Source organism: Triticum aestivum, chromosome 3A (assembly GCF_018294505.1).
Source record: "Triticum aestivum cultivar Chinese Spring chromosome 3A, IWGSC CS RefSeq v2.1, whole genome shotgun sequence".
Classification (NCBI taxonomy): domain Eukaryota; kingdom Viridiplantae; phylum Streptophyta; class Magnoliopsida; order Poales; family Poaceae; genus Triticum; species Triticum aestivum.
The window spans coordinates 688,719,475-688,735,336 of NC_057800.1; the positions used below are offsets into that span (position 1 = coordinate 688,719,475).

General features: G+C 45.9%; 3 protein-coding genes across 6 annotated transcripts; 1 reads left to right on the top strand and 2 right to left on the bottom strand.

Moving 5' to 3' along the window:
- Window positions 1–2,825: 2,825 nt before the first annotated feature.
- On the bottom strand, window positions 2,826–3,705 carry LOC123059116 (uncharacterized). Its single transcript, XM_044481754.1, has 2 exons — window positions 3,392–3,705; window positions 2,826–3,273 (listed from the first exon to the last, which is right to left on the bottom strand). The coding sequence occupies exons 1-2, from the start codon at window positions 3,668–3,670 to the stop codon at window positions 2,839–2,841; spliced, it is 714 nt and encodes a 237-aa protein (XP_044337689.1). The 5' UTR covers window positions 3,671–3,705; the 3' UTR covers window positions 2,826–2,838.
- A 2,798-nt stretch (window positions 3,706–6,503) lies between these two features.
- Window positions 6,504–10,156, top strand: LOC123063241 (probable cinnamyl alcohol dehydrogenase 1). Of its 4 annotated transcripts, none has more exons than XM_044486984.1 (7): window positions 6,504–6,795; window positions 7,268–7,388; window positions 7,767–7,880; window positions 8,026–8,253; window positions 8,395–8,680; window positions 9,500–9,650; window positions 9,873–10,156. In XM_044486984.1, exons 2-7 carry the CDS (start codon window positions 7,294–7,296, stop codon window positions 10,067–10,069), a joined length of 1,071 nt encoding a protein of 356 aa, XP_044342919.1. In that variant the 5' UTR covers window positions 6,504–6,795; window positions 7,268–7,293; the 3' UTR covers window positions 10,070–10,156. The 4 variants fall into 4 exon arrangements, with proteins under 4 accessions (XP_044342919.1, XP_044342918.1, XP_044342920.1 ...); XM_044486983.1 differs by having other exon boundaries at window positions 6,545–6,799; XM_044486985.1 differs by having other exon boundaries at window positions 6,554–6,795; window positions 7,273–7,388.
- Window positions 10,157–11,463: 1,307 nt separating this feature from the next.
- Window positions 11,464–14,980, bottom strand: LOC123063242 (uncharacterized). The gene has a single exon (XM_044486987.1). The coding sequence runs from the start codon at window positions 14,508–14,510 to the stop codon at window positions 11,919–11,921; it is 2,592 nt and encodes an 863-aa protein (XP_044342922.1). The 5' UTR covers window positions 14,511–14,980; the 3' UTR covers window positions 11,464–11,918.
- Between the last annotated feature and the right edge of the window lie 882 nt (window positions 14,981–15,862).

The window sequence follows — 15,862 nt, forward strand, 5'->3', positions numbered from 1 at the left end:
GCTGCTGGATGGAGTCTTCCTCAACCTCTCCCTCTCTCCTTGCTGGATCAAGGCATGGGAGACGTCGTCGGGCTGTACGTGTGTTGAACGCGGAGGTGCCGTCCGTTCGGCACTAGGATCTCCGGTGATTTGGATCACGACGAGTACGACTCCTTCAACCCCGTTCTCTTGAACGCTTCCGCTTAGCGATCTACAAGGGTATGTAGATGCACTCTCCTTCCCTTGTTGCTGGTTTCTCCATAGATAGATCTTGATGACACGTAGGAAAATTTCGAATTTCTGCTACGTTTCCCAACATCTATCGCCAGCCCGGTTGGCGGTAGCGATGTTTCCTACCGCCAAAGTCCCTGGCGGTAGGCTATTAGACCTTTCCGCCATGGACTCTGGCGGTAGCAAAAGGGTCAGATCTTTAAAAAAATTCAAACTAAGGTCAAATCTCGAATAGGTTTCAAAAAAGGGTTAAAACACGAAAATTTGCCACCCAACGCTTACTCAATGGCTAGAAGTGCTGCCCATCATCGAGGAGGCCTAGGATCGAATAATGGGATGGCGTGCCAGTCCAAGCCCGTGTTGGGCCGAGCATGTGTGCTCATGGGCCGACCCACGGCCTATTTGGCCAGGTTTGGTTCCTGCTGTTTACTACTCCTTCCGTTTCCAAATACTTCTATAAGTCATTCTAAAGATTCCACTAAGTGACTACATACGAAGCAATATGAGTGAATCTATACTCTAAAATATGATACATACATCCATATGTTGCATTTCATTTGAAATGTTTAAAAGGACTTATATTTAGGAACGGATGGAGTACTACAAAAACTACTCCCACCTTTTCTTTTTATAAAATATTTTCGACAATTGATTTTAGACTGTTTCGAGAATTGTCTAAACTATTTAAAACGTCTTATAAAAATAAACAGAGAAAGGACTAGATCGCCTAAAAAGGTTGTCGTGATTGCGAACTAAATTTATCACCATTGCGCCAATATAAATTGTCATAAAAAAGTTAGATTTGTCATGCCTAAGCACTTCTCATCGCAAAGCAATATGTGATTCGATAGTTAGGAGGATAGTGGTATTCCTAGTCCACCAGGATTCAAGTTCTGGTGCTCGCATTATTTCTAGATTTATTTCAGGACTCCGGCAACGTGCGTTCAGTGGAAGGAGACGTTCCTGTCGATTGAAGACGTCTGTGGCGACTTTGTCAATCTCAAAATGATGTGCCAGCTCGATCTCTCGTAGGTGTTCATAAAGGTAGGAGATGTGTGCATGTGTTTATAGGGATGAGTGTATGTGCGTCAATATGAGCGTTGAGTCAGTATCGTGTTAAAAAAACCTGCCATCAGATTCTTTTTAGGCCTCCTTTGATTTGAAGGAATTTTATAAGAATTTCATAGGATAGGATTTTTACAGGAAAAATTTCAATAGAGCTTTTTGGTTTGTATGAATGAAATCCTATTTTTATGGAGAAAATCTTTCTATCTTTCACATTTCATAGGAAAATGAACATTAGCGACTCAATGAAAAAATTCATATGATATGAAACAAAGGACATCTCCTTTTCTATTCATACTCATAGGATTTGAGATGCATGCCATTTCATTTCCTATGACTTTTCTATTCCTATAATTTTCCCATCCTATGAACCAAAAGAAGCCTTATTTTCCTATGAAATATGGAGGATAGGAACCAATCCTATGTAGGAATAGGAATCCATTCCTATGAACCAAAGGGGTCTAAAGAAAAATATCTTATAAGAATCCTATCCTCTAAAATTCTTATGAAATTCCTCATCCGCTCCGACTCCGCGCATTTGTGGAGCTTAGTTTAGCCCGCTCCGTAAAAATGAGCTAGAGGCTCGTCCGCTCCGGAGCGGAGTGGAGGGAGCGGAGAGGAGCCGAACGCGGTCTAAGACTCAATGAAAAAATTCCTATCCTATGCATCAAATGACATCTCTTTCTCCGTAGGAATTGAGATACATGTCATCTCACTTTTTATGATTTTTCTATTCGTATAACATTTTTATCATGTGTCAGAATCAAAGGAGGCCTTACGCTCTGTTTGGATGTAGACATTCAAGACCTGGATATTGCATTGGCTCCAATGCCTAATATCCCAAGGCATTGGTATTGAGCTGCAATGCCACACTTTGTGTTTGGATGTTCTTGTATTGGGCACTTGGAATTCAAGGGACGAAGGAATGCCAAATCTTGTTTGGATGCGCATGGTGTAGAATTGGGCATTGTGAAATGTATGAACAATATAATAATTTCTTGTACAAGTTTGAAAATTAAATCTGATCATCATGCCATACATTTGAGAGATTATGTATTATAATACAATAAAATTGCATGCAAATAATTTAAAATTGGCACAGACAACATCAATTGTCCAAAATACAAGAAAAATTGGCTGAAAAGTGTACATAGGCAACATGAGCATATTATCATGCACTGGACAAGTTCCAACTCCTCAAAAACATGAAAAACAGGCTGAAAACTGTACATTACAGTAGTATACAGCAACATATTATGATGAACTTGATAACACAATCAACTGTTCAAAAACATGAAAAATTAGGCTGAAAACTATATGTAACAGCCACATATCATGATGAACTTGAGAACATCAATTTGTCCAAAAACTATCATCAACAGCAACATATTATGATAACCTTGCCAACAACATTACATATTATAACATGTCTCACACCATTCAGAACACATAGCAAGTCTTGTGCATAACAATGAAACTTTAGGACAAGTTCGAAGTCTCTCACAAACTAGGAGAAATAAGAGTAGCAACACACATACATATTATCCATCAAGAGCCATTCTACTAATTCAACATCAACAACCATTCCTTCCCGAAGTTCATGGGAAGCTCAAGAAGCGCTTGGTACAAGCGTTCGCTAAGGATCAACTTACCATAAGATCGCAAGATGTCACCACGAGCTAGATCAGGGATCATCTCAAGTGTTGCAAGGATTTCAGCAGGAGGTGTAACTTGGGGCAGAGGTAAAGGCTCGAGTGACTTCAAAGCATCATGAAATGAGCCTTTCATATCCCCAAGAAGGCACAGGATGGCATCACCAGTTCGTTTTTTTTGTGGCACTTCAGGAGAGGCTTCATTGGGTTCCGTAGTTGGTTCTACAACAGTTTCAGCACCAGTGACAGCACCTTCACCATTTGCATGATCTTTTGAGTATATGGTGGTGATAGCATCCCAATTCTTAATGACCCTGTTCTTGTAAAATCCTACTTTCTTGTTAGCCTGCACACACACACACACACACACACACACACACACACACAAAGAGAGAATTGTCAAACAAAGGTAGATCTTACATATGTACAATATAATCAAAATGTGGAAAGGATAAATTTCTTACCGCGACATATTTAAGCCACACATTTTCACTATCAATTGACAGCTTGTTATTGACCCAATCCCACCCAAATCCACTTTGAGATAGCATCTTGCTAATGGCCTCGTAGTGCTTTTCAAAGGTTTTGCACCTTGAACTGATGTTTTCCTTTGTGATGGTCACAGAGCACTTCTCACGCACATTACCTATAACAGCACTGTAGACATGGGACTTCCATCCATTCTGGGCATGATCGCCATTGTTGTGATGCTCAACAAGGACCTCGAGTAGTGCAGTGTCCATTTCATCTGTCCATGTGAGGTAATTTCTACCAAATTTTTTTCCACCTCCTTCAGCCATGGTCCTACAAGAAAATGCATGCACATAATATCCAAACACAAAGACAACATAGGGTGCGTGTAAGTTGAAACACAAAGACAACAAGGTAATGTCACACACACACACACACATATATATATATACATATTAATTTCATAATATGAGGCATGTACAGAATACCCAAAAGGCACGCATTCCACCAAAGTCATATCAAGGTTGATCCACACATCCCACCAAAGTCATATCAACTAGCTAGCACAAAAGAGAACACCATTATCTAGTCGACCCGCACATCCTACTCCAACTCTAGTTCAGCATGTCTCACGAGGTACTCGTCAAACATGTCATTAGCTAGCTGCTCCCTAAAGTTGGTCCATGAAGTGCTGACTTGAACACTCCTAATTAAGTTAGCATCATCTAGAGGATCATCTTCGGAAGAGGCTATTTCATTATCCACTTCCTCGAGCAACAAATCATCCATCATATGCTGCCTATCCCTTGCAAAGTTGTGTAACACACAACAAGCATTAATAATTCGAACCTGCAATAATATTTGTTCATCGTAAGCATTTTCCATTTAGTTTGCATCTTATTCAGCACCATATGGACACATCATACCTGGTCCTTTATGTCAAAGAAAGATTGACAACGTAGGAAAGCCCACTTTTTCTTCCACAACCCAAATGTTCTCTCGACTACATTTCTAGCTCGAGAATGACGCAAGTTATACAGCTCTTTGGGAGTTTGGGGCTGTTGTTGACTTGATACCCACCCTTTTAAGTGATACCGAGTCGATCTGAATGGAGCAAGAAATCCCGGACCGTTGGTGTAACCAGCATCAACTAAATAATATTTCCCTAGTGTGTCAAGCAAGTGAGTTAGCTAACAATTATACAGAGGAGAAATGAATTACCAAGAGGAAGTGTCATACCCTGTGGTACGACAAATGCATCTTGGCGGCTCAACCTCATTGCATCACGCAAGACTCTTGAGTCAGAAGCTGAACCCTCCCAGCCAGGCAAGACATACATAAATTTCATATTCCAATCAACCACACCAAGCATGTTAGTGCTGATAGCTTGCTTCCTGTTCCTATATCTCCCTTGGTCACACACGGGCACACAAACATCAACATGACACCCATCTAGTGCTCCAAGTGCATTGCCAAACCACTTCCATTTGTAATCATCAGGTGGCTGAGTAGAAGGATCAGGAAGCTTAATGAACTCCCCGGTTAGAGATAGAATCGCTGTTAATACATCGTCAAAGTGGGTACTAATAGTCCATAAGGAGCGCTTGTAAGTGCCACGCAGAATCCTCATTTTGATACCATGGCCAACTACCAACAAGAACATTGCCACCTTTTCCTCCACGGAAACATAGACACTGTCATGAAGACCAGCCCTCTCACGCAACATGGTGCATAAGTCATGGAAGTTTCTTTTAGTTAAACGCAACTGATCATAGCATGTTACTTCTGCCCCATCATACATTCCTTTTAGCAAATACTTCCGATGAATGTTCTTTTCCTCATCGTCACTAAAACTCCCTAAATCCCTTGGTGCCCTCCTCGTACTAAGATATGCTATCCCAAGAAGAAACGATTCAAAGTACAGTTTGGTCAAAACTATCCGTCTCCTCTTTCTTCTTTTGTTCTCCTCGTTTATGTAAGCAACCAAGTCCATGTCAGACATGGTGCAGCTACATTACATTTCACAAATTAGACATTCATGCCTCATTCAATCACACAAGTAAATATACAAAGACATGGTACAACAAGCATTTCAAAAATTATGCTACGGCTAGCTATTAAGGACAAGTCATCAATCAGCCATACGACATAAGCAAGCAAGATACCAATCAGGCATATAAGACAAGCTATCAAAAATTGTTGTACTAATTTATGCTACAACAAGATATCAAAATTTAGCAAGCATTCAATCATTTAAGACAGGGCACAACAAGCATTCACTATATAGTCAAATACTGATTCTAGTTCTCTTCACCACATGAATGCATGGCCAAACAAAACTTATTTTTTCCTTACTGATAGCAGAAATTATCTCTGAACATACCTTCAGTTGGTCTACAGGGATGTGCCAATCCAAGACAAATAACCTGCAGCAAAGTTAATTTAAGACAGATTAGTATCTTACTATGCAAACATATTGGGGAGGAGGGACGAACTGTGATGGGGAAGAGGGGGAGCGGCCATCAGATCTGAATGGGAGGGAGGGGAGGACATGGGATTAGGGTTGAGTAGGAGAGGGAGAAGGGCGGATGGGGGGTGGTAGATGGACGGAGCTACCGCTGGTAGGGATGGGAGAGGGACAATCCAAGGGACGGGTCGCCAGCGGCCATCGGACCTGAAAGGGCTGGGGAGATTGGGGAGGGCAGGGGGAGATGAAGCACGAGGAGAAGGCCTACCGGAGCAAGGGGAGAAGGAGGAGGAGGAGCGGGAGATGGAGGAGACCTGCCGGAGATGGGAAAGGAGGAGGACGGCGGCGGGAGATGAGCACCCACCTGCGTCGCCGCTGTTCTCCCGCGCCGCTTCTCCTGTGGCCTGTCTTCTCTGTTTTCGGGACAGGAACGGGGAGGGTTGAAGAGGTAAGCGAGCCAGACCAGGCAATTTCAGCCGAAAACAGACCAGGGAGGCAAGGTATTCGCGCGGGCACTCGCTAGTCTTGGCGCGCTGTGTCCAATATCAGGCTACGATGCCACGACCGAATACCCAGGGCATCCAAACGCTGGCATTCGGGAGTTACAAATGCCAAATCCCAATATTACCTCTCAATCCTTACATCCAAACATAGCGTTAGTGTTTTCGAAGAAAAAAAACTCCTACACGTGCGCGCACGGTGGCGCTGCAAGTCAAAGCGGCCACGTCTCCGCTCCCCGCCGCCGCACATCTCCCCTACCTCCGTCTGCACAGCACAGGAGATCTATCTCTTCATTCACACCTCTTCCCCCGCCGCTCTCCGTTCTACCGACCGGCACCGGAAAAGATAGAGACGCCCCGCGCGCGTCGGCTGGCTCCTGGTTCCGTCCGCCGTCCCCCCACTGCCCGCTTCTCCCGATCCCCTTCCGAGGTAGGTAAGACCTCTGACTAACCTCTTGGTTTGGTTGCTCACCAGTAACTACCACCTCCGGACGGGGTCACCGAGAATCGGTCGACGGAATCGACACAGCCTTTCACTGGTAGTGGTCGGCTCCTGTTTCTTCCGTTGGGTTCGTGACCGTATCGTACGCGAGCATGCTAGCTAGCTTCAGATCTTGTTCACGCCACCAAGCCTCGGGTTCTGTTTTGGTTTGTGCCGATCGAGATGAACAGACCGCTCTACTGTGGCAACACTGCTGCTGGCCCGGGACGTAGAGCTTTCCTGGCTACAGGCTACAGCACTGCTGCCTTGTGAATTTAATCTACCTACCTATTTATATGCATCCTTGTTAACTGGAGTAAGTACTGTACTTATTTAGCATACAAAAGGAATGGATCCTACAAGTTACACAACCTAATAGTAACCCCTTTTGTTTTGGCTGACCATATGTTGTTTCTTGCAGTTTAGTTGGCTGGCTGGCTGGCTGGCATGGCTGCTGAATCCCAGACCGAGACTGGCAACTGCAGTGCCTGGGCGGCAAAAGATCCTTCTGGAATACTCTCCCCACACAGTTTCAACCGTAGGTAATAAATAATAAACCACGCGCTAACACTCCCTCAGCTGTAGCAAACGAGTGATCCTTCTGGAATAAGAGTATGTATGCAGTTGACACAAGCTCCCATAAAAAAAGGCTTTAATAATGCAGTTATTGGTGTTATGTACGTATTATGCAATTCTTTTTTCTCTGTGCTTTGAATAACTTGTCTTTGTTCTCTGAATAAATATAGACTTGTATGTGCATACTAGCCCAGTTATTCATCGCTGTAAATTATGAATAGAGATCTTGCAGGCGCCGAGTGAATAGCTGCTTTGTTAGATCCTCTGCTTTCTTAGCTTGTTAATTTCTTCTTAGAACTACTAAGCAGTTCTTATGCATACTTGCTACCCTGATTGATTACCAGGACTGTACGACATGACGATGTCTCTTTGAGGATCACGCATTGTGGTGTCTGTTACGCCGATGTTATCTGGACAAAAAATAGGCACAATGACTCGGTGTACCCTTTAGTCCCTGGGTAAGCTTTTCAGATCATCGTATTTATTTACTTGAATTGTTTTTGTATCAATCCGTTCATTGACCCCATCTAGTTGCTAGCATTTTGTACCAACAAATAATGGTTTATGTGCTAAGTTGGGTGCCCACGATTCAATATGTTACAGGCATGAAATTGCTGGAGTTGTAACTGAGGTTGGTTCAGATGTCAAGGGCTTCAAACTGGGCGACCATGTGGCTGTCGGGACATATGTCAACTCATGCCGTGACTGTGACAACTGCAATAGCTTCCTCGAGAACCACTGCTCAAAGTTTGTTTTCACTTTCAATGGTGTCGATACGGACGGTGCTGTCACAAAGGGAGGATATTCCACTCACATTGTAGTTCATGAACGGTATGGATGCATTCTCTTCTGGATGTTCTGAATTTGGTGTAGGTTGTCTTTGGACAATCGTCGTGGCAATTCTTTTTTGCCTCCAGTAAAAACCCACGTTTCTCGTATAAGAATATTGCATTTACTGTTAATTCATGTCAGGTACTGCTATAAAATACCTGATGGCTATCCATTGGAAAAGGCAGCACCTTTGGTTTGTGCTGGGATCACTGTGTACACTCCGATGACGCGACATAACATGAACCAGCCGGGGAAGTCACTGGGTGTCATTGGTCTTGGTGGGTTGGGTCACATGGCAGTGAAATTTGGGAAAGCCTTTGGCCTGAAGGTGACTGTTCTTAGTACAAGTGAATCGAAAAGAGATGAAGCAATCAGCGTTCTTGGTGCAGATAATTTTGTGGTGTCGTCAGATAAAAAACAGATGGAGGTACTGAACTCTTTAATCTCTTTTATAAAGCTGAGTGCGAAACAACAAATAACAGACCACAACAAGCACATATCTCCTTACCTTATGTTAGATTCCAGTTGAACTAGCATTAAGCCATTAAATGCACAAAGGAACGGAGCTCGGTAAACCCTACAGTCTAGAACCTAGTAACCTACTTCATATTTCAAAGGAGTACAGTTAAACTGAAACAGGCATGTCCTCAGTTAGTGTGCTTAAATAATTGTTTAAATGCTTCCAGTATCAAACAGTTTCTTATCAACCTACTCCACTATTTCTCCCTGCTGCTGTTCCCAGAAAAAGTGGAATGCTCATTCAGGAGACACTTGCGACATATGAAATGGTCCAACATATTCCGCGACTAGGATTGACGCCACACTTCGCAACACAATTCTGCTCTTCTTTTGTTCGAAGGGTCTCTTGTTTTTTTCGAAGGATCTCATCTTTTCGTGTTTACTGGAGAATATTTTTCACTGACACAAAATACTACTCCCTCCGTTCCAAATTACTCGTCGTAGAAATGGATGTATCTAAAACTAAAATACATCTAGATACATCCATATCTGCGACAAGTAATTCAGAACGGAGGGAGTATTAATTTTGTTTTTTTTATTTATTACATGTACAATGGGTAACTTATAGCATATGCAGAGTGACTAAGTTATTTGTGACGTTGTTCTAACATCATTTGATTGCAGAATGTCTCTTGCACAAGATGAAGTAATATAGCTGAATTCTGCTTGTTATTCTTCTCACACTGCTTATAGTAAGTGAGAATAACGAAATGATTCATTTCTGCAGTCCCTGAAAAATTCTTTGGACTTCATTGTCGATACTGCCTCTGGTGACCACCCATTTGACCCTTATCTCGCACTTCTGAAAGTTGGTGGCGTAATGGCGCTAGTTGGCTTTCCTGGAGAAATCAGAGTGCATCCTGCAACACTTAATCTGGGTAAACACTAGCTGTTGAGTGAAAAGTATATTTTTTTTTACCTTTTATGGTTGTATGAGACTGTATGCCTTAAAACAGGCCACTAGCTGTTGGTTTCATGGCTCAAAACTTGCCGACGGAATGTGGATATATAAGCATTCGAACGTTGTTGCTGGTGTTTTGGTGTGATGAAACTGGGTTTCGGCCTTTTATCGAAAGATAACTAATCAGAACTTACTGCAGGTGCACGGACTTTGTCTGGTAGTGTGACTGGAGGCACGAAGGACACCCAGGAGATGATGAACTTCTGCGCGGCAAACAAAATCTACCCAGAGATTGAGGTTATAAAGATAGACTACGTCAACGAGGCCCTTGAGAGGCTTGTCAACCGGGATGTGAGGTACCGGTTTGTAATCGACATAGAGGGCTCTTTCAAGTAATACGCTCGCGGCTGGCACATTTTGAATCCTTATAAAAGCATGTGGAATAAGTTGAATCTTGTGGGAATGGAGGGCTTTCTTCTGTAATGTTCTGGTATATTTTCCTGTCCATGCAATCTTGTGGTATGTTGGGGACAGCACAGCAGCACAAGTGGAAGGGCAGCTCTTTAGAAGGGAGAGACATAACTTGCCCTTCAAATTTCATCACATCCAAATTACTTTGAAAACCGGAAACCCGTTGGTGCGAAAATATTTTTTGAAATGCCAAAAAAAATTCCATGTGTTCTTCATCACATCCAAATGCTACATACAAGTTTGTAGGCAAAAAGGTTAAACATTTTAGCCATGCAAAAAAAAAAACACACCAAATGTCACCCTAAATGTTTTTTTTCACCGGCGAAACCCCGCTGCTCTGTACAAATTGCAACATTTTGTTTCCATGTAGGTCATGATATTCAATTTCTGTATTTTGTTCCTATCTATCTATTCGGTTTTAATTTCCCTTTATAACAAACACGACGACAACTGGCACCTAAAAGGAGTCCGTGCTAGCAACAGCTACCAGTCTTCAATGCCTCAATGGTGTGGCTGGCCCTGATTCCTGCAGCATATAGTTCCCGATTCCTGCAGCATGGTTATGCCAGGATCCTAACTGAACCTAACACTGTCAAGATGAAATGAACACTTCATCAGATAACAGACGTCCAGGATGAATCATGATGAGTGAAGACAGACGACCCGGATCAATGCAGTGAACTTGGGTTTACGTTTAGTTCAGCTGATGCTGTTTGCAAGAAGAAGAAAATTCGCCTTTACTGTTTATCGTCTACCTCGCTTGTCGGGCATATAAGCCGTGTGTTGCTTCATCACTGAGAAGCAAGAAAAAAGGTATTCCGTCGTGTCTCCAGTGCACTGTAGCTAGGGTTCGTCATTCTTCACCTGTATCCCGGACTGATCCCCAAAACCAGGGATGAAATCCCACAGGAATCGGGCGCAACACCTACGGATCCTCACGAGGTACCCCACAACGAGATATACCCACGTTATGTGTTTATATCATATAACCTAGAGTTGTCTGTTTTTTACTTATTCTGCATGCTTTCCTATTTCAGAGACTTTTGCATCAAAGAAACTATAAATATCTTCAGATCAGCGACACACTTGCCCTTGCATCCTCCAAGCAGTACAGAATGAATAGTTGTGGAATGAGAGACTATATAGCATAATAAAGATTGTAATGTTTATTCCCTCGGAGCGGAGAAAAAAAGAATGTAATGTTTATGCTCTACCAAAAATTTCTTAATCTGAATTCCAACCTTATGAGTATTTTACATGTTGGCAACCTGGTAATTATGTGTTGGATCACTCACCTTACTTAAATGGACACAAGCTCAAAAAGTTTACCACTCACCTATTAAGCATTTGGAACTTGACACATGATTACATACATAAACATAAAGGCAAAATGTGGTACTCTGCTCAAAAAGTAAGATGCCTGCTATACTTCCCATGGATAAGAACGGTTGATCTATGCCAAAACAAATACCACTCCGTAACAAAATGTAAGATGTTTTTACATTTTGGTACACAGTGAGTAATAAAATGTAAGTACCCACTCAGGAAAAAAGTACCAGTTCCACTAACACAATGGCCCCTCGAACAAGGAACATGCTTCAGCCAATTCACGTTACAAGGGTTGTGTTTAAGGTGCGCCACCTTTCCAAAGTTCCACTGGAACCAGAACCATCATAACCTAAAATCGGCTCAAGTTCCGCGGATCAGCTACCCAGGTGCGTACTGTGAATCCAGCGACTACTATTTAGTCCTATTTACAGACCAAAAAAAAGCGTCAAAGGCCTGCGTATTTCAGTCTCATCGCAGCCACTTCATCCTTCATCGCCTGACAGTATTTTTCTGCAGCTTCTACTTCCTTCTCCAGGCTGGCTAGATCGATTCCTTCGCTCGACTCATCACGCACAGATGCACTGCGAGCTTGTTTTTTTCCCTCCAAGTGCCTCTGCATTGTTAGTACATTGTGTTTCAGATTACTCAGATGGCTTGAGAGTGACTCAACATCTTTTGGTTCTTGCTCTTTGGTCCGGGCATCCTCGAGCCTTGCCCTAGAATCTTCAAGCCTTCTAAGTCGGGCCTGTGGCTCCCTCAGACGGGCAATGAGATGCTTCACATTGAACCCATTTCGTTCCAGTTGCCGAGCTTTTCTCATCAAATATGCAAACTCCAAAGCATCTGTATCACAGGATGTCTTGAGCACCTCCCTAGCCAAGCCAACCAACATGAACCACAGTCCACTACAGGCCAGATCTCGTATAGTGTCACTGGTGTTGACCAACCCTCTGTAATGTGGTCTCTGGGGAATGAACTCAAAGAACCGAGGGTACTCCCTCATGGCTGCTTCAGCATAAGGGTCAATATCGCTCTTCTTCGGCGTCTCTTTCTTTCCTTCACCTCCATCATCTTCATCTTCATCTTCATCAGAGCTTTCCTCCCGTTGTGAGAAAAGCCCGCAGCGCACAAACTCTTGTAGCACCAGGACAAGTTGCCTGTCCTCATCTTCCTGATCATCATCGAGGTTTATCACTTCACATGTTGGTTCAAGAACAATGCATTCATCGTCACTCTCAGGCTGTGGCAGCTCATCACATCTATTAATGTAACAATTAGGATCCTTTTGGAGACCATGGTACTTCTGGCCGTCAAATTGCAAGGAATTCTTCTCAGGATAACTGGCAATCGAAGGTCCGTCATCATATTGCTGGAGACCTTCATGGCACTCGCTGGCAAGTACCTTACTTTTCTTGTGCATATCACCATTTTCAGAGAGTTCATCTCGTCTTTTTCTGTTCCCATTCTTTCTTTCCACCGCGGTTGCACTGGAGTCCATATCACATGGACTACTACAGTCTAGGACAATCACCTCTGTTTTGTTCCCCTGAGCTAGCTGCTGCCCTTCTCTGATGCGTTTTCTGTTATCTTGCATTGTACTTTCTCCAGATTTACCAGCTGCTGTATCTGCATCCATTGGAGATGAGCCAGCGCCGTTTTCATCGACTGGCGTAACATACCGGTCAGCTTCCTGGTGCGTCACAAACTCGCCATTCAACCACGCAACATATTCCTTGCTAGCAACGCCGCGTCTGCAGATGCCAGGTATCCACACCTTGATCCCCTTGGAATCAAACCCATGTACAAGAGGAAAAGGCACATCCTGATCATAACCGAGCTGCCTCGCAACAATGTGGGGATTGTACATTGCCGAACTATCCAAATCATCGCCATACGATCCAGTCAACACGGCTTGCCTGATAATCGCAATGTAATCCTCCAACCACTCTGGCTGATCCTTACCTCTGGAGCTCACCAGGAGAGTTTCCTTGCTGAACCACTCAGGTTCAGTCCAGTCGAGCGAATTGCGCAGGTAAGGCCTCCACTCGAAACAATCCTCTTGCTGCAGAACACGCAAAGCCTCCTCTTCTGTGGTCTTCCTCCTCCTCCGGGACCAATAGAGCGCCCGGACATTGGAGAGAGGGAACTCCGGCGCCTTCAGCTCCGGCGGCTGCAGGCGGTCGTAGCGCTCCCACAGCCAGACCTGCAGCAGCCAGAGCGGCGCCCAGACATCGACGCGGCCACTCGCCCCCTCCTCCACCCCGGTGGTGACAATCCTGTCCATCTCGGCGTAGAGATTGGCCACCACCGCCGGCCCGAGCGCGACGCGCTCCCCGAGGCTGATCCGCGCGGCGAGCGCGAAGACGCGCTCCGGCAGCTCGGCGCCCTTGGAGCGCAGGCGCGGGGCGACGAAGAAGGCGAGCCAGTAGGCGATGAAGCCGAGGCGGCGCAGCTCGTCGTCCTCGCCGGGGCGGATCCTGCTCTCGAACCACTCGAGCCAGACCTCGGCGGAGACGCGGCGGGCCTTGCGGGCGCACGGGTGGAGCGCCCGGATCTTCTCCTTCTCGACGACGAGGCGGGCGCGGATGTCCTGCTCGGTCGGGGTGAGGGGCCGGTCGAGCGGGGCGCCGGAGGGGGGCAGGCCGGCGAGGAGCAGCGCGTCCTCGAGGGAGAAGGTGGCGGGGCCGGCGGGGAGGCGGAAGGCGTGGGAGCCCGGGTGCCAGAGCGAGAGCAGCGCGGACAGGGCGTGCCGGTCGGGGACCACGGCGGCGGTGGATGCCGCAACGGCGTCGTGCACGCCCGCGGCGCGGAGGACGGGCGCGAAGCCGGGGTCGGCGAGGGACGACCTGGCCCAGTCGTGCCAGCGCGCGCAGGGCGTGAGGTGGCGGAAGGTGAGCCGCGGGACGGGGCTGGGCGGGGAGGCGGCGCACGGGGGCGGCGGGGGCGGCGCCGGCGCGTGGGGCGGGACGGGGACGGTGAGGAAGGTCGGGCCCTGCTGCTCGCCGTTGCGGAGGTCGTAGCCGTCGGGGGCCGGCATTCTAATCTGTGGCGGGGCGGGGCGGGGCGGCGGCGCCGGCGGCGAGGGTGGGAGGGAGGGAGGGAAAAATTGGGAGCTTTGGGGTTGGGGTTTGGGGGAAACCGTCGGGAATCAGGCGGCTAATTTGATGGCGCTGCTGCTAATCTCTCTGGGGTTGGGCTAACCGCAGGCGAGATTCACGGTGGGAGGTTACTGCTTAAATCGTGTGACACGATCTCAATCCGTTCCGTGGTCGACTCGGTTGCATGCCGTGGGGATGCTAGTCGCCGGGGTTCGTTTTGGGCAACTCCAGGGTGGTACGTTTTCGCCGACAGCGGCAGGTGCTGGACCGCAGGGTGAGCTTAGGCTGACTAGAGGAAAAAGGACATACTATGGTCCAAGCTACGGATGATTGGCATGTGGATTGGTCTTCGGGTTTAGTTCTGGTTTGTGGGAATTCGGTCGTGTGGATTGGTTTGGTGCACGAGGTCGGAAGTGTGGAGCATCCGGATGTTTTGCGTTGGAGTTGCCCTTAAGCCTTGCCAGGCTTTCCTTTTTGATGATTTTGGAAAATGTTGGCTCGGCTTTTGGGATTTCAAACTTTTGGCAGGGACAAGAAAAAGTCAAACTTTTGAGATTTCAACTTCCAAATGATTCAAAATATGTGGATGTCTGAAAATTTTCAAGTTTTGAAAAACTGTTGTTTAAGTGTTTTCTTAACTTTTGGAAAATGCAAAACCAAAAGCTCATGGTTTAATTTTTTAACTTGTGGGCTTTTAACCTTTTCAAAATTTCCAACTTTAATAAATTCATTTCGAATTTGTACATAAGGGAGACAAAGAAAAAAGAATAAGATGGAATCATATTTGGCCTCACATTGTGTGATAAATGTTGGGAGGGAGAGTCACGCGGTGGGCACACCATCGTAACCATAAGGCCAACTCCACCACGCGACCTCAAACGGACGTCCGATTGACCCAGATTTTGTTCCTTTGGATAGGGTGATGGGGTCGTGTCCGGGCATGTCCTGAAATGCGGTGGTCGTGCGCCCAGCGCGCGGCCGCATCCTTTGGACCCATCTTGTCCGCGTTCATATTAAAAAGAGAACAACGTTTCAAATACCAACGGCCCTAGTTCAGGCCAGCGGCCTAGTTCACGCCAGCGGCCCTAGTCACGCCTTGGCGGGGAAAGCCAAGCAACATATGTCAAGCATGAGGAGGGTGTGCGCTTTGTTGACGATGTCCTCCTTCTCGTCGACCGTGGCCTTGCGCCGCGCGGCCTTCATCGCATCGCGCTCGGCGGCGAACTTGGCCGCGGCGGCATTGACCTTGACGACCGCCCTCCGGTTCCTCCTCTTCGCCGATTCCGCGTCC

Coding starts and splice junctions, on each gene's coding strand:
- LOC123059116 (XM_044481754.1), bottom strand. CDS start 3,670: ATGGACACTGCACTACTCGAGGTCCTTGTTGAGCATCACAACAATGGC. Junction 3,274..3,391: donor TGTGGCTTAAATATGTCGCG/GTAAGAAATTTA, acceptor GTGTGTGTGCAG/GCTAACAAGAAAGTAGGATT.
- LOC123063241 (XM_044486984.1), top strand. CDS start 7,294: ATGGCTGCTGAATCCCAGACCGAGACTGGCAACTGCAGTGCCTGGGCG. Junction 8,254..8,394: donor CACATTGTAGTTCATGAACG/GTATGGATGCAT, acceptor AATTCATGTCAG/GTACTGCTATAAAATACCTG. Junction 8,681..9,499: donor CAGATAAAAAACAGATGGAG/GTACTGAACTCT, acceptor TCATTTCTGCAG/TCCCTGAAAAATTCTTTGGA.
- LOC123063242 (XM_044486987.1), bottom strand. CDS start 14,510: ATGCCGGCCCCCGACGGCTACGACCTCCGCAACGGCGAGCAGCAGGGC.